We start from the raw sequence: 26,100 nt of genomic DNA, 5'->3' as shown, positions 1-26,100 counted from the left end.
ACCGAGGAGAGGAACAGCAGGCAGGGGGGTGGTGTGCAGAAGCCTGGAGAATGGAATGAAAGTGTGGTGCGTCACCTACTGTGGCCGGAGGAGCCCCGGGCCGAAGGATGAGTGTGAAAGCTACAGGTGGTTGTGATTCACAGGTGGCTTGCCTGTCAGATAAGGAGATTGGCCTTAATGGGGCAGGTGCCAAAGAACTATGGGGGCCCAAGGTTTTAGAAAACAGGAGGTGACAAGACACAGTGCAAGACGGATCTGTGGGATTTATCCTGTTTGATCATGTGTGTGACGTGGGTACAAAGGTACCCCATTTCCAGGCTGCAGGGGGATGTTCCTCCGGGGCTGCACCTGGCCACGGGGGTTAGAGGCAGCGACTGGGTGGCTCACACATCCTCCCTGCTCGGTGACATGTCTCTGCTTCCTGTTTCTCCCCCATCAAGGGCAGTTTCGGTCTCAGCTTCAAAGAACAAACACACACTCAAAACAAAGGAAGACAGTCCTTGACTGCAGAGGAAGCAGGAAGCTGCCGGCCCGGCTCGGAGGGAGCCCAGCTGCTGGAGCCCGGGGACAGCGGGATGGAGTCCGTGGCCCTGTACAGTTTCCAGGCCACGGAGAGCGACGAGCTGGCCTTCAACAAGGGGGACACACTCAAGGTACGGTGGTGGGGGGCTGGAGCCAGGCTGAGGTGGCCCTGCATGGGGTGGGGGGGTGGGCTGGGGCACTGGGTCCCCAGGACAGCCCCCCCGCCGGCAGGTCTCTGGAGGACGGGTTTGGCTTCTCTAGTTACAGACCAGGTGATTCGGGATAAGCTACCCGCCTCCCTTGGAGCCTCAATTTCCCCATCTAGGAAATGGGGAGATCGTTAGTGAGTCCCCCTTTGGTGGGGGGGACTGTTGTGAGTCTCCAAGGAGGTGTTATTAGAGTGGCTGCCAGGGGTTGTTGGTTCAACCCCTCGCTCTCCAGGGAAAAGAAATTTGAAAGAATTGTGGAGAGAACAAGAGATTCAGCTAGAGAAACGAAGAGACAAAATGGGGGTGAGAGAGCGAGGGGGCGCAGGCGCCGTGCACACACCAGAGGAGGTGTTAGGAAAGAAAGATCACCTAGTGGGGCTAACATAGCTGACTTCACTGTCAAGGATGAGCTTCCCGGCAGTGTGGAGAAAAGGGAAAACGGACTCATCCTCAATCCATTTCTCTTTGTTTGGGCTCCTTTTGAAGGAGATGGTAGGCTTCAAGATGTCGTGACAGATGGGTCTGTGGACTCTCTGTCTCTCTGGGGATGTTCTTGCTTATCTGTTTGAATCTGACAACAAGAACCCAGAAGCCAGGTTTCATGCCAAGATTTGGACACTGGAGCTGCCAGGGTCCGTACTCATCCTAAGAAGTTAGAGCCCTTTCCTGGGCCTGGAGCAGTGGATATTAGATTGGATGCCCCTCCATTCTGGGCCGTTGGCCATGTTCTTGGCTGCAAGCTCCAAGCATGAGAAGGGGCAGGAAATCTCTTTTTGCTCCTGGGCCCATACACTCTGCAGTGTAACCAATAGCCCCTTTAAGTCATTGGGGTGTAGAGGACTTGCACCCTCATTTTGTGAAACTGAGGCCACGGGAAGTGCTCGGTGTGGGGTCAGATTCGAACCTATAAATCCCTTTGACTCTGCGACCCACATCCAGTCCCCTGAGACACGGCACAGGCTGGGCTGGGAGCTGGGGAGGTTAGCGTTGGGGTCTAAGAGGTCCAGGAAGGACTAGCTGGAGGTGGATGTGAGCAGATCTGTGGGGTCCCCCCAGGCAATTGCTGAAAAGACTGGGGCATCTTTCCTTCTCTCCCAGATTCCTGCGCCCTCCACCTCCAGCCCTAGATTAGTCAGGTTTCCCACTCACCTTCGCTAAGTGTTACCGGATCCTGGTGGGTTTCTGCTAAGGAAGGAGTGAGGTCCTGGGCTCCCTTCTCTGACTGTAAGCCCCAGGAGGGCAGGGGCCATGCTGGAGCAGCAGGACCCGGCACACAGAAAGCTTCCAATAAGATATGGGAAATGTGGATGGGAAAGAAGAGGCAGGAGGAAGACATTAGCTGACATTGGGTATTAACCCTACCAGGGCACTTGTATCCTTAGAGAGAGGTGGTAACTGGGGTAACTGCAGGCTCAAGGGGGGATGGCGGAGTGACAGGCAGTGGGAGGAGCCGTCTTTTCCTTCATGCATTTCACAAACCCTGAGCTACTGAGCACCCACAAGGCTTCAAGCTAAGTGCTGAGAGTATACACAGGGAGATGGCTGTAGAGTAACAGTGGGTAGGAGAAGGGACAGAGGCCGCTTTAGGTGGGCTGGTCAGAGCAGTTTCTTAAAAGAGGTGCTACCTCGGTTGAATCCCAAAGGATGAGCAAGAACTGACCACGCAAAGAGCCGGGGGGAAGAGAACGGCAGACTGGGGAGAGAGTGGTCAGAGGCTCTGAGGAGGGGCTGTACTAATATGTTTGAAGATTTGGGGAAAAAAAAAAAAAAAAAAGACTGTGTCTGAGAAGGAGGGCATAAGGCTGAGGTGGGGAGGCACGGAGGTGGGCAGGAGTCAGGGCCTGTTGCAACGACAGGTGAGAAATGAAAGTAGCTCCGAAGAATTTAAAAACTTACATCAGCCCAGCATGTAATCCCAGCAACTCAGGAGGCTGAGGCAGGAGGATTGCAAACTCAAGGACAGCCTCAGCAACTTGGTAAGGCCCTAAGCAAGTGTTCTATCACTGAGCTACAACCCCAGCCCCAGCAAAATGTAATTTTAACGAGAACCTGTCTTTAAATAAAATATAAAAAGGGGCTGTGGATGTGGCTCAGTGGTTAAGTGTACCTGAGTTCAGTCCCTGGTACCACACCAACATCACTACCACCACCACCACCACCACCAACAGCAACAAACTTATAATAAATATTAATGTCTTTGATATGTAAATAGATGGTATAAATCAAACGAAAATCGCAAATAGCATAATGGAAAAGCGGACAAAGGATAGGAACAGGAAAATTGCATGAGCAATGTGAGCAATTTTATCCACAGAAATGACTATCTTAAGACAAGTAACTCTTTTCCATTTGTCCAATTAGCAAAATTTAATTAAATTTTAATATAATTTAAATTTAAATTTTAAATTTAATTTAATTAAAAAATTTTTTTTTGAGTTGTAGGTGGACACAATACCTTTATTTTATTTATTTATTGTTGTGTGGTGCTGAGGATGGAACCCAGTGCCTCACAGGTGCAAGACCAGTGCTCTACCACTTAGCCTCAGCAACATGTAATTTTAAAAAGAGTCTCTAAGGTTGTTGAGATTGTGGGGAAATGTGTACTTTCACATGTGGATGGTGAACAGGTAGAGTCGTGCAATCATTTTGAAGGGCATCTGGGAAATATATAAAGAACCTTAAAAACATTATCCAGGCATAGTGATATGCGTCTGTAGAGGTGGCTTCCGAGACTTTTGTATTTTCTTCTTTATTCTTTCTTTATTCCCCAGATGTTCTGCAATAATCAAGTACAGTTGGTCCTCCATAGCCACAGGTTCTGTATCTGGGGATCCAACCAACCTCAAATGGAAAATATTTGGGGAAAAAAAATTTGCTTCCATACCAAACATGTGCAGAACTCTTTTTCCTCCTCATTCTCTAAACAGTACATTATAGTAACTACTTACATTTTATTAGGTATTGTAAGCAATCTAGAAACAATTTAAAGTATTCGTGAGGATATGTGTAGGTTATATGCAAATTCTACACATTTTATTACAAAGACACTTGGGCATCTATGGTTGGCTGTCTGTGGGGTGGAGGTGGGGTCCTAGAATCAGATCTCCCTGACACCAAGGGGCAATTGAATTCCCTCCAGGGAGCCAGGATCTTGGTGAGGCAGAGGATCTCATTCTCTCAGGTCTGTGCAAGTACAAGGTCAAATTTCGTCATTATTTAAATCTTTTTTTTTTTTTAAGTGTAGTTCCTCCCCCCCATCCCCCCTCCCATTCCCCCCCCCCATTCCCCTCCCCTTGCTAGGGTTGAAACCCAGGGCCTTGCACATGGGAGGCAAGTGGCTCTTCAACTAAGCTACATCCTCAGCCCTTTATTTAAGATTTTGATGGAATTTTTGTATTAAATTTTTTTATTAGATTTACAGAAAAATGGAGACAACAGCCTAGTGGGATTCCCACGTGCATGTTCCAATATCTAGCTTTCCCCTTTATTAACATCTTACATGAGCATCGTGGTACGTTTCTCACCAGGAGTGAACTAATACGGATACACTATTATTAACTAACGCCCACACATAGTTTTGTGTTCATTTTTATTTTTTAACATACTGCCTTAAAACATTATTTATCTTGATTCCTGGGGTTTTTTTCGGCATCCTTTTAAATTATGCTAGAGAACTCACCTGCCTCTTGTAAATCACCCACTTTTTTTTTTTTTTTGGTACCAGGGATGGAACTCAGAGGTACTTAACCACTCAGCCACATCCCCAGCCCCCTTTTTTAGTATTTTATTTAAAGACAGGGTCTCTCTGATTGGTTTCAGGTCTCTATGTTGCTGAGGCTAACTTTGAACTCGTGACCCTCCTGCCTCAGCCTCCCTAGCCACTGGGATAACCCGTGTGCCCCCGGGTCCAACACTACCGCCCACTTTTCTAGAACCATTTTGCCCTATTAATGTTCCTGCTTTGTTCGCGGCACAACAAAGCCTAGGGTCACAGTGAGTGGCTGGTGGCCAGCCCTTCCCCCACTGGGGTCTGGGGGAGGTTGCGAATTCCTGCAAGGGTCCTGGTCTCTGATCCAACCAATGCCTCCTGAGTGCCCCCCATGGGCCAGGCCCTGCTCCTGCAGCATCAGCCATGCAAGTCAAGTCCCACTCCAGCGCCCTGCAAGGAAGTGGGGTTGTTCCCATTGGAACCTTGGTGGCAGATGGACTCCCTCTGGACACATGAACGTCACTTCCTGGGACAAGGCCTCCCTCTTTGAAAGGTGAGGCATTTTTAGGGGGACAGGACCCCACTGCTTTTCACTTAACTGGGAAGTGCACTCAGAGCCCGCCCCTCCCAACTCTAGACCTACTGGTCTCTTTTCAATTCAGGCCCAGACCTGGTTCCACCTCAGGGCCTTTGCACTGGCTATTTCCCTCCGCCTTGTACTCTGCTCCCCACATCTTCTCACTGCTGCTTCCTTCTTATAATTCAGGGCTCAGTCCACATGTCACTTCCCCAGAGAGGCCTTTCTTGACCACTATAGCTGTTGACACTCTCCCTGCCTCCACCCGACGTTTTCCACACGTGTCATCCCGGTGTACAATGTTCCCGAGCACTTACCCCTACACTAAACCACCTGTTTACTCGTTCCTTTCCTTATTGATGTCTGCCTCTGCCCTCTACAGCGCAAGCTCCCGGTTCCTGTTGCATCGCCAGGGCTCGGCACAGCGCCAGGTTCACAATAGGTGCTCAGTAAAGAGCTGTTGAGTCAACTCCACGAGTCAGGGAACAGTGAGGAAGGAAGGTCACCTGGGCGGGAGGCCCCTGCCGGGGCAGGTCAAAACCTGAATCATCATGGGTAGTGATATTTCATTAGCATGGAGCCAGTCCCTCTCTTGTGGGAATTCCCGCGTCTCCAACTTTGGAGCCATGTTGGCAGAAAGAACTGAGCTCCCATCACCATAAGAACATTCCTGGGTCCTCTGAGGTGACAGGAAAACAAGACAACATAAGACAGGGATACATATAAGACCTAGACCTATGACATTCCTGTGTCCACACAGGGTGTTGTAGCCCCTGAGAGATTGCCATGTCCACTGTAGGCCATGGATGTGGCCATTTAACAGAAGAAGAAACGCAGGCCATGGCTACAGAGGGCGTCAGAAGCAGATAGAGATGCAGATAGGTCCCTGATTCCTGGCTCCACTCCATCTTTCTTAGAAGCCATGGTCGGGGCAAGTGGTGCACAGGCCCTGATTTTCTCGTATGGTCGGGGAAAATCATTTTGTTTTGCTTTGAGGGAAAGTTTTCCTGAGCCAGCCACCTGCTTCCGTCTGTCTCTGGGGCTGCCACCTTGTTCAACCCCAGGGCAGGAAGGAAGGGCTCACCCTGGCTTGGTGGCCCGACAGGCCTCAGGCCTGAGCTGAGGGAGTGAATCCCGGCTCCTCCTGGCAGAATTTCACTAAGTTAGGACCCTTGCATTGGCCTGGCTGCCCTTGGGTGTATGATTAGAAGTGGGTTCGTGGAAAAGTCCCTGCTATTGTATTTGAATGTAGAAGAGCTGAGACTGGTGTAGGTCCTTCCATGGCTGATGGTAGTCATGGGTGGAGACCAAACTGAGCTGATTTTTTCCAGTCTAACAAAGAGAAAGAGATCAGGTCTAAAATTAGTTCTGATATTTGTGGAGAGCTGGGGTGGCTCCGTGGTAGAGCCCTTGCTCAGCATGCCCAGACCCTGGGTTCAATTCCCAGGACCACAGGAAAGAAATGGAAAAATCAGTATTTGTTGAAACTCTCATGTGTTAAATGTATATTACTAGTAGAACAAATCCCATACCCCCAATTCAATTATATAAGATACTCGAAGAACCTTTGTTTTGCATCTGATTGACCCAATCATCATACAATTAATAAGAATGATGTCATACCTACTTCTTCCCGGCTAACAAGGAGTTGAAATAAATCGTTGGCTGTGACCAGAATTTGCATAGTGATAAGGAATATAAGTTGACTTATATTGGGATCTGAGTGCATACATCCTAGAGAAAATTCTCTAATAGATCATGTGATAAAAAGTGATACTGGGGGTGCTGGGGTTGTGGCTCAGCGGTAGAGCGCTCACCTAGCACGTGCGAGGCCCTGGGTTCCATCCTCAGCACCACATAAAAATAAATAAATAAAATAAAGGTATTGTGTCCAACTACAACCAAAAAATAAATATTTTTTTTAAAAGAGTGACACTGGTATCAATATTATTGAGAAGTAATTTAGTTTGAAATTTAAACCAAAGAGTAAGTCAGGTGTGGAGGCATGTCTGTAATCCCAGGTATTCAGGAGACTGAAGCAGGAGGAGCACAGGTTCAAAGTCAACCTCAGCAACTCAGGAGACCCTGTCTCAAAATAAAAAATAAAAAGGCTGGGGATGCCGGGCCCGGTGGCATGCACCTATAATCCCAGCAGCTCAGGAGGCTGAGGCAGGAGGATCGTGAATTCAAAGCCTGACTCCCCCACAGCAAGGCGCTAAGCAACTCAGCAAGACCTTATCTCTAAATAAAATACAAAATAGGGCTGGGGATGTGCCTCATGGTTCAGTGCCCCTGAGTTCAATCCCTGGTAAACCCCCCCGCCCCCCCCCCAGCCAAAAAAAAAAACAAAAAAACGCTGGGGATGTAGCTCAGTGGTAGGGCTCCCTGGTACAGTTTCTGTTTCTCAAACAAACACCTAAGAACAAGATTAAAGGTTTGAATAGTTATTCAGTGTCAATTGGAGATGATAATTTGTATCCAGTGAAGGAATAAGGCTAACTGTGAAAGCAGAAAAGATAAAAAATGTCTACGTAGTGTGAGTGCAAATGATTTTCATGTAAATTAGTAAAAGTTATGATAATGGGAATGTATGAATAAGGAATGATACTAAAATAAAAGAGGAGAATATGTACCCAGTGTTTGAAGCCTGCTCCAAACAGGAGCAGGAAAGTTGTACCCTTTGTCCAGAGACAAAGTGGGAGGTAGAGTGGGGATAAAAACTGGTAGGCCAGGGGCTGTGGTGGTGGCTCAGTGGTAGAGTGCTTGCCTAGCATGTGTGAGGCACTGGGTTCGATTCTCAGCACCGCATATAAATAAATAAAATAAAGGTCCATTGACAACTAAAAACTATTAAAGGAACAAAAACAAAACAAAGCAAAAAAAACTGTAGGCCAGGGTCCCCCTAGACCAACAGAACCCAAAGCCACAGGCTGACCATAGAGGTTCTGCCTATCCCCTGCTGTGTGGCCTTGGCTGAGTTACTTCCCTTTCTGGGCTCATCCATAAAATAGCATTTTAGGTAAAGGTTGCTTGGGAATTGGAGTGACCCATGGAAATTGTGCCTAGGAAATGTAGGCAGGAACCCCAATTTCATGTGGTCACCCTCCCAGGCCCAGGCCTGCTCCTCCCCTCTGCCCCTTGGTTGTTCACCCCCAGCGACTCGCCACCCCCACTCTGGTGGTTTCAGTTCCTCTCTGGCCACCTGTGAGGCAAAGGAGGCTTCTGGGGCCTGAAGAGGAGCCCGTGGGACCCAGCAACCAGCTTGTGCAGCACACAAACCTTGTTCATTTGTGTCGCAGTGCCTGTCCCTCCCCGTCCTTGCCCCTGAGCTTGAACCGTAGAGCGTTTGACATGTCAGTCCCCCTGGGTAGCCACTCAACCCCCTGCCCTCCTCTGTGAATGGGCTCACAGGCTGGTCCAGATGAAGCCCCACCTGGAACCTTGCAAGTCGAGGGTGACAGCCATTTCTTCTCAGTGACTGAGGGGCTGTGTCTGTTCCCCTTGCAGATCCTGAACATGGAAGACGACCAGAACTGGTACAAGGCTGAGCTCCGGGGTGCTGAGGGTTTCATCCCCAAGAACTACATCCGGGTCAAGCCCCACCCGTGAGTAGCCTCCACCCCTGACCCTGAGCCTCTGCCAGGAAAGGCCTTGGACATCCTGAGGGGATGTGGACACTGGCTGAGCAGAATCTGGGGCCTGGGGCAGAGTGGGAGTTGTGTCTGGGCCCTAGGTACCCCGGTGCCTGGCACCTACTGGCCCCTGGGAAGTCCTAGGTCAGGTTCCCGGCAGGTAGCACCCAACATCGCTGCCCTTAGAATACTCGGGGCAGAGTCCAGCCCAGAACAGCCCAGGGAGTTGAGAAATCTCTGGGAAAACAAACAAACAAACAAACAACAAAAAAAAAACAAGTGGAAATGCTTTAAGAAACAGTCATTCAGCAGACATGGCCCTAGCTCCTGGAGACATAGAGGTCAGAAGAGCCCTGCTCCATGGGAGACACAGGACACGAAGGACACAGCACATGGGAGGGTGACTAAACAGGCAACGCTTCTCAGGAGAGGTGGCAGTGAGTGGGATGTTGAAGGATGGGTAGGAGTTGGTTACGTAGAAGAAGCACCCACCCTTGGGTAAAGGTCAGAGGGAGAATCCATGGTGTGTGGGTCGGGCAGGAGGCCCTCAAACGCCAGGCCAGGTAGCAGAGAGTCACAGAGGTACTCAAGGAAGGAAGAATGCAGTCAGAAGTGACTGCGGTGACGAGGCTGGTGGGACAGTTGGGGAGCTCTGGTGTGTAGCTGGGGGTGGAGGATAAAGGAGGTGCAGGGCCAGGGTGGAGCCCCAGGGGTATTTCCTCTTTATCTTCTTTTGAGTTATTTTTCCAAAGCTGCCACCACCTCCGCGCTTCCTGTGCTGGGCACAGCCCCAACCCGCCCAGGTCCCCAGGCACCCCGCCCCCAGCTATAGGCATTCCCGGCCTCCCTCCCCGGCAGAGCTGCAGCCTCCAGTCAAGGGAGGGGACAGGTGGTGCGCGAGGAGGGAGAGGGGGTGAGGACTCCACCAGGGCCCGAGTCCGGGCCAGAGGAGCCCCCAAAACAAGGACAGGGGCCCGGTGATTGCCCTGGGCCAAGTGTCAGGCTTCAGGTGGAGGCTAAGGCCTGGCCGAGTTGGGAGGCGGAAGGCCTCACGCTGCTGAGAAGCCCTGAGCAGAGGGTTCCACTTGCTCAGGTGAGGGACAAAGGATGAGAGGAGGCCATGCTGCTGAGGCACCACGGAGGGATCCAGCCTCCCCTGGGGTCAGCTCAGGCTACTTGTGCCTGGGACAGAGCCGGGCTGGGGTCAGGCTCCGGAGGCCCAGGGCTGGTCTCAGCCTGGCTAACCTGAGCACCTGCTTGGTCCCCAGATAGCTCTGGAAACGCTCTAGCTCTGTCCCTGAGTCAGCCATGATGGCCTTAGTGGGGAAGATGGGGACCTGCAAGGCCTTGTGCCTGTGACAAGTCCTCTCTTTCCTTGAGCACCCAGCGTCACCCCCACCTCCCCCCCCCAGGAGACCATGATGCAGACCCAAATGCTCCCAGAGCCGGCCACGTAGGTCAGGGAGGCCCCTGACCTGGCTGAGTGGCCAGTGGGGGCAGGGAGGGCTTTCCTGAGGAAGACCATGGTCCACTGGGCCAGCTGAAGGGCATGGGGGAGGAGGGGCCTGAACTACTTGGTCACCAAGTAGTGGCAGCGAGCACCTGCGGGCAGCCGCCATTTATCCTCCCAGGCCTCTAGGAGGTGCGTACTATCAAAATGGTCTCACAGGCCGGGAGACAGGGGCGCAGAAAAGTTGAGTGACTTGTGTAAGGTCACACAGTAGATGGAATTGCAGATGGGGTAAGTATGGGACCAGGGTGGGGCCGGCCAGGAGGCGGGCTGGGAAAGCTTGTCAGAGCAGCTGCAGGGCTGGGGAAAGTGCCCGACGTGAACCTGTGGGGCAGCCTCTGGGAGGGGCATCTCTCTGAGCCTCTGAGTTGGTTTCCACATCAATGAAAGGGGGACAAGGGCTGGGGTGGTGGCTCGGTGGCAGAGAGCGCTGGCCTAGCACGTGTGAGGCACTGGGTTCCATCCCCGGCACCACATAGAAATAAATAAAGGTGTCCACCTACAACTAAAAAAAATTATTGAAAGGGAGTGGTGTTGGCGTGGAGAGAGGAGCTGAGCTCTGGGGCCCTTGAACTCCTTCCTTTAAGCTGCCACGGGGGGGGGGGGGGGGGGCAGGGCTGGCGGGGGGTGTGGGGCCTCCCTGGGGTGTGACACCCTCTGAGGGCGATGGCCGCCTACGCCCTGACGTCTCCTGTGGGGGTTTTGAGGGTTCTTCAGAGACATCTGGCCCCCATGGGAAACTCCCATCCAGCCACCGTTGGAGGAGGGGCTGTGGCACCTCCCCTCCCTGGTCACCCTGACCTTGGGCCCGCCCCTTCCCCATCCTCTAAGACTTGCCCAGGCAGGAGATGGCTGGCAGACTCCAGCCTCCGGGTTTCCCCGCCAGTAGGGGGACAACCGTGACCTAGAAGCTCGTATCTGGAGGTGTGGGCTCCCCTACAAGTAGCCCCTGAGAGGCCACGTGGGGAGCAGGGATGCAGACAGGGACGGGAAGGAGCCCCTTGCTGCTGGGCAGCTGGAATCCCATCCCCTTGTGGACGTCAGGGAGATGTGTAGAACGTGCTCCTAGGAGTCACCCCCCCCACACACACACACCCAGGGGCAGGGAGCTGGGTGTCCACCCCGCTGCTCCAGACCGTCATCACTTGAGAATGTTCCAGGGCCTCAGCCTGCCCTGCACATGGCAGGCCAACTTTGCTCCTGACAGACAGAAGCCCCGGCACGTGCCCGGCAGCCTTCACTGAGTGGAGGCAAGAGCAGGGACACGGGCAGGACCCAGAGTAGTACCCTGGCAGCCCTCCCGCCCTCGGCTCTCATCTTTGAGGCCTCAACATCTGGAGACGGCAGGAAAGGTCGCACCTTGCATCTCCACCCATGCCAAACGTGCCCTGGCTCAGGAGATCCTCATGGAAGGAGGCAAGAGGCTCAACACGAGGGGACAGAGGCTCTGGACCCTGCCCTGGCCTACCGTGGTCCCACCATGAGACCTCCAGCTGATCTGGACCCCCAGTTTCCCCATGTGAACAACAAAGGGGTCGGAACTAAGGCTGGGCTAAGGTCCAGGAGTCAGGAAGCCGGTGGGGACCCTCTAGCCTCCCTGTGCTGGGTGTCTTTGATTGGGCTGCTGTATGGGAAGACCAGACTGGGCGGCTGGTAAACAACAGCTGTTTATTTCTCACTGTTCTGGGGACCAGGAAGTCTAAGATCAGGGCTGGCAGGTTCAGTGTCCGGGGAGGGCCATTTCCTGGTTCATAGATGGCCATCTGGTAGCCATGTCGTTATGTTGTGAAGGGACAAATGAGCTCTCTGGGGTCTTTATTTTTCCCCCTTCATCCATTTTTTTTTTGTGGCTATAACAAAATACCTGACTCTGGGTAATTTATAAAGCATAGGGGTTTATTTAGCTCATGGAAGCTGTGAAGTTCAAGTGCATGGTGCTAGTATCCACTTGGCATTTGGTGAGGGGCTTCTTAACAAGGCAGAGGGCATCACAGAGCAAGTGAGCTTGAAAACATTCACTTTTATAACCAAGCCACTTCCTCAATAATCCACTGATCCATGAGTGGATTAATCTATTAATGAGGGCAGAGCCTTCATGACCCAGTCACCTCCCGGTTGTCCCAAGTCTCAGCAGTGCTATGTTGGAGGCTGTTTCTAACACTTGAGCTTTGTGGGGACATATTCAAATCAGGCAGGCACTAATCCTACTCCTGTGGGCTCCTCTTCACCTCCCAATGGCTCTACTTTTAAATGCCATCTCATTGAGGAATGGATTTTAGTATATGAAAGGTGGGGAATGCAAGTTGTCAGTCTATACCCGCGGGTGAGACTCAAAGAGGGCAGGGGAGGCTGGGTGAGTAGGGCACGCCTGCTTTCCCAGTAATCTGGGAGGCCGAGGCAGGAGGATTGTAGGTTTGAGGCCAGCCTCAGCAATTTAGTGAGGCCCCTAAGCAACTTGGCGAGACCCTGTCTCAAAATAAAAAATAAAATGGGCTGGGGATGTGGCTCAGTAGTAAAGCACCTCTGGGTTCAATCCCCAGTATTAATAATAATCATAATAAAGTGGGGGGGGGCAGGGCTGCCTGGAACCGTCTTAGGGGGAACTGAAAGAGAAGTTAGATTCCGGTTTCCCTGGGGATCTTCAAGAGACTAGGCATTTATGAGACACCTTCTCTATACTCTTGAATCCATCATCACCGGCATGGTGCTTGTGGTTCATGGGAATTTAATTTTTTTTTTGCTCATCTGGGTGCATATATACCTGTAGGAAAGGTTGGTGAGATTCGGGTGCCAAAGTACCGGGGCTGTATCCCAGCTCCTGCCTGCTTCAGCTGGCTTTGCTGCTCTGGGCCTCGGTTTCCCTATCTGTGAAATGGGAACAACCCCGTCTCCCACATCTTGGGACCGTCTTGAGGATCAGCGACATTGAGCACCTCACCATCGTGCAGTGTATGGGGACGCCTGGCCTGCCACACTGCCTTCACCAGGCCCCTTTCTCCACAGGTGGTACTCGGGCAGGATTTCCCGGCAGCTGGCGGAGGAGATTCTGAGGAAGCGGAACCATCTGGGAGCCTTCCTGATCCGGGAGAGTGAGAGCTCCCCTGGGGAGTTCTCCATCTCTGTGAAGTGAGCTTGCACCTTTGGGGGCGTGCCCCGGAGGTTGAGCCTCCGAGCCTGGGACGGGCTGCAGAGTGAGAAGGGTGGGGAGGGCATCTCTGTAGGGGTGACCCCAGTGGAGCACCCCCGGGTGCAGCCCAGAGCAGATTCAGGCCAGCTGTGCAAAACCTTGAAGGTGGAGAGTTCCAGATGTTACCCCCCGAGCAGTAAGGAGCCCTCAAAGCTTCTTTGGGAGGAGAAAGGAGGATGTCATTGGGCAGGGTGGTGAGAGATGGCGCACGGCAGAGAGCACTGAGGTGCCCAGGGCGGGTGTCTCGAGGGTGCTCTGGACAGGATCCCACCCATACGGTGATGTTGAATGGATGAACCCTGAGGCCAGGCTGGCGGCCTGGGTTCTCATTCTGGCGGTGACAACTTGCTGGCTCTGTGACTTTGCGCCAGTCGCTTAATCTCTCTGTGCCTGTTTCCTCACATGTAAAATCGGTTATTTTGAGAATGAATGAGGCTGGGAGGCGGAGGCAGGAGGATGGCAAGTTCAAGGTTAACCCGGGCAGTTTAGGAGACCCTGTCTCAAAATAAAATAATAATTTTTTTAAAAAAGATCCAGAGAGGGGCTGGGGATGTGGCTCAAGTGGTAGCGCGCTCGCCTGGCATGCATGGGGCACTGGGTTTGATCCTCAGTACCATATAAAAATAAAAATAAAGATATTGTGTCCATCTAAAACTAAATATTGAAAAAAAAAAAAGATCCAGAGAGCCTGGCACAGTGGCGCACGCCTGTAATCCCAGCGGCTTGGGAGGCTGAGACAGAAACATCAGCTAAGCAACTCAGGGAGACCCTGTCTCTAAATAAAATACAAAATAGGGCTGGGGATGTGGCTCAGTGGTTGAGTGACCCTGAGTTCAATCCCCATTACCCACCTCCCAAAAAAGATCCAGGGATGTGGTTCAGCAGTAGAGTATTCCTTGCTTCAATCCCCAGCATTAAAAACAAAACAACCCTCCCCAAAAGAAAAAGAATGACTAAATGAATCAAAGTGGTTAGAGGTGAGGGCTTCCACAGGCTCAAGCAGGGGAGAAAATATTTTACCCTATTTAGAATAGTGGCATTGCGGCAGGTGGGCGTGATAGGGATTATTTGGAATAGTGGCAGGGTGGCTTCTCTGTCCTGGCATGGTGTGGTGGGAATAGAGGTGGAGGTGATGGGGTCAGGCTCCTGGCCGGTCTCTGTCCTTCCTACTCCCAGGGCCCGGAAGAGCATGGTCTAGATGCACAAATCCAAGGACTAGTTACTGAGCCCAGAGCCCTGGTGTGCCAGGCTACTCGGGAGCCGGGGAGACAGCATTAAAGAAGACACAGCTGTTGTCCTTAAGGATCTAAGTCTTGGCAAGGGAGACAGAGAAAAGAAAACAAATAAATGCAGAATGAACCGAGGGTGGTCAGGGGAGGACTCTGAAGAGGTGGCAGCAGCATTTGAGCCAAGAGCTGAAAGAGGAGGTGGAGGCTGCTCAGGTGCCTTCGAAGGTGGACCTGGGAGGAGAGGCTTCCAGATGGAGGAACAAGCAATGCAAAGGCCCTGAGGTGAGCAGGCAAGAAGGCCCGGGGAGGTGATGTCTGAGTGAGGCTCTGAAGCATTAGTAGGAGTTTGGTGCCCAAGGAGAGGGGAGGATATTTCAGGCACAGGAAACAGCATGTGCAAAGACCCAGAGATGGGGCAGTGAAGGGTGTGTTTGGAGCCAGAGTGAGCAAGGGCTAGGAACCTAGGGGTTCGTCAAAGAGACAAGCAGGCCAGATGGCAGAGGGCTGGTGATCCCCAGGGACTGACTGGGTGGCCCTCTCTGAGCCTGTTTCCCCATCTGAAAAGCAGGGCGCTGTCAGCACGTCTGTGCGGTGGGGAACGGAAGGGGGAGTCCTGCGAGTAGGTCCTCGGGGCCAGCCGGGATGGCTGTGGGCGTCTGGAGGCCTCGCAGGTTCCCAGTCCCCACGCCCCCGCCAGGCTCCCTGCAGACCCCGGGGAGTCGCTGCTTCCTCAAAGGCAGGAAATGGCAATTTCCCAAGTGGTGGCTGTCCGGGGGCCTGGTCATCTCCAGGGTATGGCGCCCGCCAGGCGGGCTAGTCTGGATTCGAGTGACTGCTGGAACCCCCCCCCCACACACACACACCCAAGCCCAAGGTCACCCAGCAAAACAGGGGCTCAGGGGACTCAAACTGCTCCTGGCGCCTGAGCCAAGCGGGAGGCATTGGCCATTGGCTCGTGCTGCCCTCTTCTGGCGGTGCTCTGTAACTGCAGCCCCAGCCGGGGTCGGGGGTGGGACCAGAACATCTCAGCCTGGGAATTCTTCCTCACCACACCCCCCCCTTTTATTTTTTTATTTTTTTCTTGGTACCGGGGATTGGACCCAGGGGTGCTTAACCACTGAGCCACATCCCTTGCTACTATCAGAGCCAGTATTTATATTTTATTTAGAGACAGGGTCTCCCTGAGTTTGCCTAGGGCCTTGCAAAATTGCTGAGGCTGGCTTTGAACTGGCGATCTTCCTGACTCAGCCTTCCCAGCCGCAGGGATTACAGTCCACCCTCTTTTATTTTAGCATTGGCTGCGTGTGCGGGAGAGGAGTCCGATGGGATGGGAAATAGACACCCTTGCCCAGAGGGTTTCTGTGACAAACAGATGAATACAGGAAATGCAATGTCAGTAGACATGCTCTGCAAGAAGGCCCGGGGAGGTGATGTCTGAGTGGGGCTCTGAAGCATTAGTAGGAGTTTGGTGCCCAAGGAGAGGGGAGGATATTTCAGGCACAGGAAACAGCATGTGCAAAGACCCAGAGATGAAGCCGTGAAGGGTGTGTTTGGACAGCAGGTCCCACCAGGAGGGGAGACGGGCAGTGGTAGGGAGCGATTCTTGAGTAGGGGAACCAGACCAGTGTGTCCTGGGAAGACCGCTGAGAGCATAACTCAGAGAAATCTTGGCACATGGCCCCGGCTTCTCTCTCAGGGCACCCTGACTAGGTGCCCCAAGATCAGAACCAGCAGGAGCTTCCCAGGCTGGATGGCGGAGGTTTGTGCACAGCACCACCAGGTGACGATCCCGACCCTCAGTTCCTCGCAGGCTGGGCTCAGGTTTCTTGGGTCCCGCTCCTCCTCAGTACCTCCTCTGTCTTGGAGCTTTTTGTGTTCTTTGGAGGGCCACAGGCAAGGGGGTCAGTGAAGGCACCTGAGATTTCAAGGGGACTTGTAGTTAGGAATGTGAGATTTCCAATACCTACTTTTAATGCTGGGCAAGTTATCCTCTGGGCCTGTTTCCTCGTCTACAAAATGGACATCTATAGGAAGAGATTAGTATGATGAGAAGTATATAGTAAGTGTTCAATTAAACACCATTCAAAACCCTCAAGGGCCGTACCATGTGCTGGCAGCGGGGAGTTGGGAGTCCCTTCTGACCTGGAAGGCGGCTCCCCCTCCTCTCTCTGCCCACGAATCCAGGGCTATCGGAGGAGAGACAGTGACCTGGGGAGCCAGGGAGCCCAGGTCCCCTGCTGACTTTTCCCTGGACCTGTTGTGTGACCTCAGGCAGGCTCTGGCCCTCTCTTGTCTCTAACAGCCTCACCTATGACATGGAGAAGACCATGATCCCCGATGCTGTGAAGTCTGGTAACTCAGTGGCCATCCAGGAAAGTCTGGCAGATTGCCCGGCAGATTGGGTTGTGAGGAGTCCTCTGCCCTCGCTGGCTTGGTACTCGGGAACTCTGACCCTGCTACGTGTGGCATCTCCCGCACACTCATGACAAGCCCTATAAAACTGTAAGAGACGAGGTTTATGAGCCTCACGCTGCCTCGCAGAGCAAAAGGGACCATAGCTAGCTGCCCTTTATGAGTTTTCAAAGGATTGGTCCCCCCGCCACCTTCAAGGAGCACATGTGAGCTGGCAGCTAGTGGGGGCCGAGGCTGCCATGTAATGTCTGAGCTCCTATCCAGGTCCCAGGGAATCTCCGGTGTTCAATGACAGATTGTCTGCAAGTGAGTGTTTTGCTTCCTTTTTTCGGTCAGCAGTGCCCTGGAGTCAACGGATGTGTGTTTGCCCTGCACGTCCAGCCACTGAGCACCAGCTGCGTGCCAGGCCCTGTCCTAGGTCGTAGCTGCTAGCAACTCAGCCCCCTAGAAAACAGGCTAAAGCTTCATGACCTCGATCGAGGCACTTGTGTTCTGCTGGGGTGATCTTGGATGATGATAGAGGCTCCAGAGGAAAGGAAGCAGGGAAGTCGGGGGTGCCCTTTTAGACATGGAGGGACTGGCTGCATGCACAGATAGGGAAGAAGGGAGGGAATGTATTTGATTCCTGGGAGCTTAGTTTGTAGGGAAGGAAATGAAGCTCAGAAGGATGCAGTAATTTGCCCAGGGTCACACAGCAAAGAATGGCAGAACTGGTGCCTACTGACTTTCTGTGCCCTGACAGACGCTTTCCCTGAAACCTAAACACCCGGCCGGGGTCTATCTCTGTTAGCTAGCTGTGCCTCCACTCCCTCTCAAGGTCAGCTGGATTCCATTTCCTGTCTGCTGCAGTCCTTTTTCACAGATGGGCAAACTGAGGCCAGAGAGACCACGTCCCATGGAAATCCTCCACTGGGCAGTTAGCACCCAGAACTCTGCCCCGTTGGACCCACAGCCCTGGTTGGCAAGGGCGGGGGGCGTCCTGGACTCCTACCCCCACCCACTCAGTCTGGTTTTCCCAATCTAGGCTGCCACAGTCATTTTTTTTGCTTCTGCTGCTGCCACTAGGCCAGAAAAACCCGCTGGGCAGGACCGGCTGCCCCAGCATTAGACCTGACTTGGTCCCTGGGGTTTTCCTGACGGTCAGGGCTTCAGCCCAGACCCTTGTCCCTTTGGGTAAGTGGGTGTCAGGGTCACAGGCAGAGACAAACGTACCCATGACTGCTCCTTAAGGGACCCACGCATGCAGTCACTCCCCCGGGGCAGGAGACAGGCAGAGACACAGGCCTGAAGCACACACCCTGAAGGTGCTCCGTGGAGACTCAGGAAGCCCAGCACGGCCCACTGCAGGGGTTCACACTCACCCCAGGCCCTGCTCAGGCTCCTGTGGCCTCCCTTCCTATTCCAGCTGCCCAGGGCTCACTGCCCAGAGCCATCTGCACCCCAGACAGACCAACAGGGCCACGGTCACCTGCACTCAGATCCCCTAACTCCTGTAGGCTCTGAAGTACCCCTGGGTCCTGGGGCGGGGTTCTCCAGAGAGCAGCTGTGGTCCAAGAGGTCCTTAGATGCCTCGATCCTGGCCTGGAAGTATGTATGACGAAGGCCGAGACCAGGCAGAGGAAAGGGATGAGGCATTATGTCTGGTGAAGGTATGAAGAGTCAGGTCAGGCTGGGAGAGAGAACTCTCAGTTGCTGAGCGTGGGGGAGTGGGATGGAGGCAGCCCTGCCTGGCCTCCTCTACTGCCAACATGGCTGCCCATGTGGCTGCCCATGTGGCTGTGGGCCAGCTGCTCCGCCCTCTGGGCCTCCCTCTGCTCAGCTGTATTTAGGAAGTGTGAACAAGGTGGGGGGAGAGGACAGGATCTGCCAGTTGTTGACAACCTACTGTGTGCTGTGCACAGGCCAGGGGCTGGCGTGTTCCCCAGATTTGAGAAGTTCTGAATTCTCAGGTTGGAAAGTTCTAGAATTCCCAGGTTTCTTGGCTCTCCGCCTTATCTCATTTCCTGTTCTCTACTCCCTGACCTTCCTATGTGATCAGAATATGCTTAGTTCTGGCTAATTCTCCAGGCCACTGAGGATGACTTTCAAACTCCAAAATGCTCCCAGTCGTGGTTATATTTGGGTCGAGATCTCATTCAAACCTGCTTACCCCTTTTGTTTCCTTACTCCGTGGGGGGCCTCCTCTACCTCAGCCTCCTCCTTAAGGCCTGCACAGAGTCAGGCCTTCTGCCTCTGAACTGGGCGCCCCAGACAGAGTCATTAGTTCCCTATTTCCTGACCAGCCTTAGAGGGACAGCCCTCCCCGTGTACCCTAGCCAAAGTCCAGGAAAACCCCCAGCTCTTCCCGAGCACCATGTTGAGGAGCCGTTGGGCTCACAGGCTGCCTTCGGGCAGCACACGGCCTCTGGGAGGCTACAGCAGGCCAGACAGGGTGGGGCCCCCGTCCCCGTCTGCCTTCCTCAGCATCCCGGGCACATGGATACACGTCCCACGCCCGGGACAGCACCACCAGCTTAGTCACCAGGAACAATGCTCAGTGATGCCACCGAAGAGACTTTGCCTCCGGTTTGGGGACCATTGCTCCACCTGCTCCAGAGCCTCTGCTCCCACAGGGAGAACTGGCTCCTTTTGAGGGGAGCTGCCCTAAATGTTGGGTACATCAGAGGGGGGTTGGGCCTGCTTCAGGGCACCTGCTTCTGGGTCACGGTGCCTGGCATCTGGAACCCCAGTTCAGAACCTCCAGAAGCAGGTTTGAAGAAAAATGTCTTCTGCTGGGCACGGTGGTCCATGCCTGTGATCCCAGCAACTTGGGAGGCTGAGGCTGGAGGATCCAGAGCTTTGAGGCCAGCCTGTGCAATTTAGTGAGACCTTATCTTGTTTTGTTTTGTTTTTCCTCTTCTCTATTCAGCAGCAGTATCCATTGGTCAAACACCTGATGTGGCTCATTTTGGGGGGTGGAAAATGGCCTTTCTCTCTCTCTCTCTCTCTCTAAGATCCTGTCTTAGCACTCTTGGGGAATGAAGCTTAGGTAGGGATGCTCCATTCCCAGAGTTCCACCTAGAAGGGACCCCAGGGCCTACTCTGCCTCCCTGTCCTTTCAGAGCCCAGTCTGCAAGCCATCGGGAACAGTGTGTCACAAAAAGGCTGCAGGAGGTGCTTAGGAACCTGAGGAACCTCCCGTCTGGAGGTGCTGAGAGGTCCTCCCCTTGACTCTGGCCAGGTGGCGGGAACCCGAGGGTACCTTAGAAGCATCTCTGTCTTCTCCTTCTCCCCGTGGTGCTGGGATTGAACCCAGGGCCTCATACATGAGAGGCAAGTGCCCTACCACCAAGCTATCCCCACAGGCCTCCATTTTTATCTCAGATCTTTCCTCTTAAACCTGTAACAAGGCAGCACACGGGCCCCAGGGCTGAGAGGTGTAGATACTGAACAGAAGGCAAAGGCAGGACTGAGCGAGCACGGGTCCAGGTAGCTGAGGGACTCCGCACTCAGGCCCAGGAAGACTGTAGACCTGAAGGAGAGAACCCCATCTTGTAAACGCAGTGCATCTGGATTGTTTAGCAGAATTGTGATTCAGAACCCGGGAGGCATTTTGTTGTAACCCATCAAGTCTCTGTACAGAGAGTTGGATCTCACTCATTTTAGCCCCAAATGAGAACAAAACAAGGCGCACGCAGCCCATGGCTCAGGAGGCAGAGGGGGTCAACTCCCTCATAGTGGCCGTACTGCGCATTCCCAAGTGGCCTTGTCCCAGCACCCACAACTCTCAACCACACCAGCCACCTGCACAGTACACCTGCCCTCCGGCCTTCCCCTGGACAAAGCTGTTCTGGGTTTTCTCTCCAGCCCCCAGCTGGGGCCCAGGACAGCCATGGCAGTGGCCTTGCCTGGCCCTGGTCCCAGGCTACCCTCCCCTCCCCTGTGAGGTGTGTGGCTAGGATCTAGGTTTGTTAGGGGAGGACATCACGGTCCATAGAGGCAGCTGTGGAGGCCAGGGAGGGACAGTTCAGGTTTGGCCTGGCAGAGAGAACGAGGGAGGGCGGGCCTGCCTCTGGGGGGCACAGCCCAGGGAGCAACATGGCACAGCAGAATTGGACTGGGAATTCTTCTATCTAGGACATTATTAATATCATAATTGGAATAATGATCGCTATTGTTCTGTGATGCTAATCAATCAGGAAGCACGTTGGAGCCAGTGTGAGTTCCGACATGGCCCCAGCCCTGGCCTTCCTCGCTCTGTAGCTCTAGGCAGGTTGTGACTTGTGACTGAACTTGGGGGCCTTCGTTTCCCCATTGTGCAAAGGGCCTGACCCCCCACCTCCTGGGTAGCGAGGCAGGCCCTGCTCTGACCCTGCGTTACGGAAGGAAATCACAACCCACGTCAGCACCATCCTCAGTCCCGGCCCTGCGCGGCCCATCCTGGAGTACAGATGTGCCAAGTGTAGGAGGCTTGGGGCAGGTCCCTCTGCCCTGTCACTGCCAGATGGGCTGTGTCCTTCTGACAGTTTGGAGGACAGGGTATCTGCCCAGCTGGGCTGGAAGGGACTCAGTAGTGGGCTGGGAAACTTGGAGATGAGAAAGGAGCCTATTGGCTGCATCATAGAAGACATGAAGGAAAAGAGGCTGGATATGTAACCAGAGCCAGATCTTGAGTCTGAAGGTGCTAAGACTTAATCCTGAGGGAAATGAGGAGCCACAGAAGGTTCTTGGGAGAGGGAGAGGGACAAAAAATATCCAGTATACCTGAGATCCTCTCCTAGTAGTAGATGATGAGTAGTAGATGAGTCGGGATGATCTTAGGATTCACTCCTCAAGGGACTGCAGGGACTTGGAATGGGCAAGGGAGGGAGAAGAATGTCACATCTGTGGGGGATAGTGAAGAGCTGTGAGAGAGAGAGTATCTGTTCCGAATGCTCTCAGAGGTGGCCATTTAATGTTGCCAATCAACCACAGCCATTTTCTGCTCACTTACCCTAAGTGAAGTGCTGTCACTAAGAGGAAACTGAGGTTCAGAGAAGTTCAGGACTAGCCTAAAGACTCAGCAAGAAAGCGGCTTGGTCCAGAGCCCACCCCCTTCACCCCAGAGTCCGCTGCTGAGGGGGTGGGAGACACACTCCTGGGCTCTCCCACGGAGCCAGGTCAGTGAGCTCTTCCCCATCTGTATTTCCCTGGCTCCAGGTCTCTCCCTGAGAAAGGCCAGGTTCTGGGTGGGGCTGAGTGGAGGGTGGAGGGCGTCAGGATTGAAACCGCTGTGGCCCTCTTTGCTAGCTACGGGGACCAGGTGCAGCACTTCAAGGTGCTGCGGGAGGCCTCCGGGAAGTACTTCTTGTGGGAAGAGAAGTTCAACTCCCTAAACGAGCTGGTTGACTTCTACCGCACCACCACTATTGCCAAGAGGCGGCAGATCTTCCTGCGAGATGAGGAGCCACTTCTCAAGGTAGGGGTCAGGAGGCAGGGTGGGGTGGGGGCAGGGAGCAGGGGGCAGGGGGTAGGGGGCGGGGTTTGAGTAGGGGAGAGATTGGGGTAGGGGTTGGGGTTGGGGGCGAGGTTGGGGTGGGAGGTTAGGGCGGGGCCGGGGCGGGTCAAGGGCGGTGCCAGGGTCGGGGTGGGGGGGGCAGGATGGGGTTGAGGCGGTGCGGGTCGGGGTGTTCTTCCTGCCCTCTGTGTCAGAGAAGATGCCCACCATGTGCAGCACACAGGCCTGGCCTCCCTTCCCACTCCAGCCTGAGGAGGGGGCAACCCAGGTTCCAAAGGGACCTTCTGGTGGCAGCTGAAACAAGCAAATAGGGAAAAGGGGAAAGACGAGGGACGCCAGGTAAAGCCCATGGGACAAACGGCAGTCTGGCTTGTTGTCAGCTCCTAGAATGGTCTGCTGCTTACAGCTGGTGCTCAATAAATGTTTGTCGAGTGAATGAGGTGAGCCTACTGAGTGCCACACACCCCGTCAATCCCATTATGCACATGAGGAAACTGAGGCCACATACCCAGAAGGCTCAGTCCTGGTTTCTGCTCCCCAAGGAGGAGGTGGCCTTGGACAGGGTGTCGGGCAGTATGAGCACTTGTGGGCGAGGACCTGGCTGGGCACAGAGTGTGTGTGTGTGGGGGGGGGGGGGCCCATCACACCTTGTCCTCACAATAACAGCAATTTGCCAGCCAGCCCTTTCATCAAGGGGCCCCAAGGACTAGCTGTCACTCTCATTAGGATGACAACACCAGCCAACGGGGTTATTAGCCCTGACATGCTGTTTTTCTTGGAAATAGGGGTGTTGGCAAAGCCTGGGGCAGGAGGTCAAGACATGAGGACATTTGAACTTGGGCTCTGCAGAGTATATATGGAGAGCATAGGCAGGGCCTGGGGAGGGGACCGAGCCAGCCCTGCAGAGAAGTTCCAGTCCTGCAGTTCCCAGCCCCCTCAAAGGCCTTGCCGTGTGACCTGAGGGCCAACTCAGCCCTCAGTTTCCCCTCTGCCCAATAGGATGAACTGAAGGGCTTCTCTGCCTGACCCTGAAGAATGCCCAACAGTGAGCTCCCAGCCCGGGGATTCCTCTCTAGCTGGGGCTCTTGCTCCCAGCTATCCCTCCTGCTCACTGCTTGGATCAGCTCTATCTTGGGAGCAGGATGGAGGTGAGGGGCCTGCTGAGGCTCCGGAGCACCCACAACCTTGCTCTGGCTTGGACCCCATCTGGGGGTGAGTGCAGAGCTGGCTTAGTTCCCTGGTACCCAGGACACCTCCTCCTCCCTGGGCAGAGAACCGCTAATTAGAGTCTCTGCTGATCCTATCACCCATCCTGGATGAGATTCTGTAGGCTGAGATGAGATCCTGGTGGGACAGGCAGGGCCAGGGTGCTGGATGCCATAATCATGGCACCAAAAAGATGTATTGTAGAGAGCTCCTGTCTGCTGCTCTTCCAGAAATGAGGCCCACAGAGGACAGGGATGTGCCCAAGGTCATATTTGGGGCAGGACTGAACCAGACCTGAGAGCTGGGAACAGCGTAAAGGGGCAATCATATTCCTCAGAGTCTGACCAAGGGCAATAGTAGTAAAGACCACTCTTAGCTGGACATCATTTTGCAGTTTATAAGGCCCCACCTGTGGTTTCCTGCCTGGAATCAAAAAATTTTTTTCTTTTCTTTTTTATTTTTCTTTTCTTTTTTTTTTTTTTTGGTATTGGGAATTGAACCAGCACTTAATCACTGAGTCACAACCCCAGTGCCTTTTTTTTTGTATTTTATTAGAGACATGGTTTCGCTGAGTTGCTTAGGGCCTTGCTAAATTGCTGAGGCTGACTTTGAACTCATGATCCTCCTGCCTCAGCCTCTCCAAGCCTCTGGGATTACAGGTTGTGACACCTCCCCTGGCTAGAATCAAAATTTCATGTCTGTTGTAGAGACGGGGAAATGAGGCCAGAGTAAGGCAGGTAGGGACCCTCTCCACCCTAGGACTTAGCTGCCCTCCCCCACCAGCCCTGTGGTCACAGAAAAGTTGGGTCAGTCTTTGTTGAAGAAGGGTCTGTGAAGCAGGCAGGCCATCAGGGGTCTGACCCAAGTGGAACACCCATTGGGTGGGCTGGTCACCCATCTGGCTTCAGTCAAGATCTGGACGTAGTCGACTGGGATGCTGCCCCAGCCTGCAGAGCCCACTCACTTATGGGGACCCTCCTGGGGAGAGTCTCCATCAGGACAGCTGGGTCTCAGAGCTTCAGAAAACACCCCACTAACCTCTTCTTCCCCTCACAGTCGCCCCGGGCCTGCTTTGCCCAGGCCCAGTTCGACTTCTCAGCCCAGGACCCTTCACAGCTCAGCTTCCGCCGGGGTGACATCATCGAGATCCTGGAGCGCCCAGACCCGCACTGGTGGAGGGGCCAGTCCTGTGGGCGTGTTGGCTTCTTCCCACGGAGCTACGTCCAGCCGGTGCATCTGTGACCTCATGGGCGGCGGCAGAGCCGGCAGCCCCCTCGGCCAAGAGGTCTTTTTGCAGGAACTGGGGTCCAGAGAGAGGACGTGGACAACCCCACTCCAGGTCACACTGGGCTCAGCGGGAAGCCTTGCATTGAACTTGGCCTCCTAACTGCCTTGTGCCTCTTCATACAGATTGGGGCAGGCTCCCAGCACCCCAGAACTAACGACTGTGCTTAGAGACCAGGTTGTTCTTGAGGACTTCCTATTGGCTGCCAGTTGTGTGGCATCAGGGGGTGGGGGTCTCTGGAGGCCCCACCCACATGCTACTGTCAATGGCTCAATTCCTAGGTTGCACAGACTGGGGGCTCAACCCAGAGAACCCTAGGCTTGGTGCATGGGTTCACCTCGGGCAGACCACTGCTGGGCCTGTCTACCCCTCCCTCAAAAGGCACTTGGATTTGTACAGGTGGCTCAGCCCAGAGCACCTGGAGTTACTAGGTAAACAAGAGCTTCTCTGCAGCCCCATGACTTTGGGCTCCACCTGGGGCATCCAGCCCCCAAAGATGCTTGGGGGTGGTACGAGAGGACCTGAGGACACGGGAAGCAGCTGGAGGAGGTAAAAGAAAAGAAGTAGGTCCTCTTCAGTTGGCCTTGTGCACACAGACAAGCTCTGAAGAGCCAGGCCCTGGGCCCAGCCACATGGGACACCTGGACTGCACAGGATTATGTTTGCACAGGTTCTGCCTGGACCAGGGCCCCTGGAACCCTGGGAAGGCAGGGCAACCTGCAGGCCAGATGGGGTGTTGGGATTTTTTTTTTTTTTTTTTTTGATGCCCTACAGGACCAGAGTTGGCAGGCAGCCTAGGTAGGGGCCAGCCTGAGTGAAGATGGAATGGGCAGCCAGCAAGGCGTCCCAAGTAGAGCCTGCACAGAGCCTGGGCACCTTTGGGAGCAGGAAAATTGAAGTGGGACTTAGGAAGGCCCTGAATCCCAGGCTGATGGAGGCACCATGAGCAGGGGAGGAAGAGAGGAGGTTCCTTCCATTCCCTGGAAGCAAGCGGAGGGAGGAGCCCTGAGGGAGGGGTGCCCCCCCCCCCGCCCCGTGTTGTAGGCAGGTGGGGTTCTCCCTCCCTCCAGGGCTGGTCCAAGACCCTTCAAGCCCAAGACCCTGGCAAACCCCACTGCTCCTGACCTGGACCTGTGTATTCAACAT

The 26,100-nt window shown here is 53.9% G+C and overlaps 1 protein-coding gene across 2 annotated transcripts; it reads left to right on the top strand.

The window, feature by feature from the left end:
• Nucleotides 1–487: 487 nt before the first annotated feature.
• On the top strand, nucleotides 488–26,100 carry Grap (GRB2 related adaptor protein). 2 transcript variants are annotated; one of them, XM_076869872.1, is made up of 5 exons: nucleotides 488–653; nucleotides 8,525–8,622; nucleotides 13,163–13,285; nucleotides 22,256–22,424; nucleotides 24,726–25,013. In XM_076869872.1, the coding sequence occupies exons 1-5, from the start codon at nucleotides 576–578 to the stop codon at nucleotides 24,909–24,911; spliced, it is 654 nt and encodes a 217-aa protein (XP_076725987.1). In that variant the 5' UTR covers nucleotides 488–575; the 3' UTR covers nucleotides 24,912–25,013. The 2 variants fall into 2 exon arrangements, with proteins under 2 accessions (XP_076725987.1, XP_076725988.1); XM_076869873.1 differs by lacking the exon at nucleotides 22,256–22,424 and having other exon boundaries at nucleotides 24,726–26,100.

The sequence above is a fragment of the Callospermophilus lateralis genome, chromosome 11 (assembly GCF_048772815.1).
Source record: "Callospermophilus lateralis isolate mCalLat2 chromosome 11, mCalLat2.hap1, whole genome shotgun sequence".
NCBI lineage: Eukaryota > Metazoa > Chordata > Mammalia > Rodentia > Sciuridae > Callospermophilus > Callospermophilus lateralis.
Note: the sequence above shows the minus strand (reverse complement) of the source record. Positions and strands in the feature narration are given on the sequence as shown.

What these genes read in the sequence shown, in the direction of transcription:
- Grap (XM_076869872.1), top strand. Translation starts at nt 576, where the DNA reads ATGGAGTCCGTGGCCCTGTACAGTTTCCAGGCCACGGAGAGCGACGAG. An exon ending in ATCCGGGTCAAGCCCCACCC is followed by an intron (nt 8,623 to 13,162) that starts GTGAGTAGCCTC and finishes CTTTCTCCACAG; the next exon opens with GTGGTACTCGGGCAGGATTT. An exon ending in GAGTTCTCCATCTCTGTGAA is followed by an intron (nt 13,286 to 22,255) that starts GTGAGCTTGCAC and finishes CCTCTTTGCTAG; the next exon opens with CTACGGGGACCAGGTGCAGC.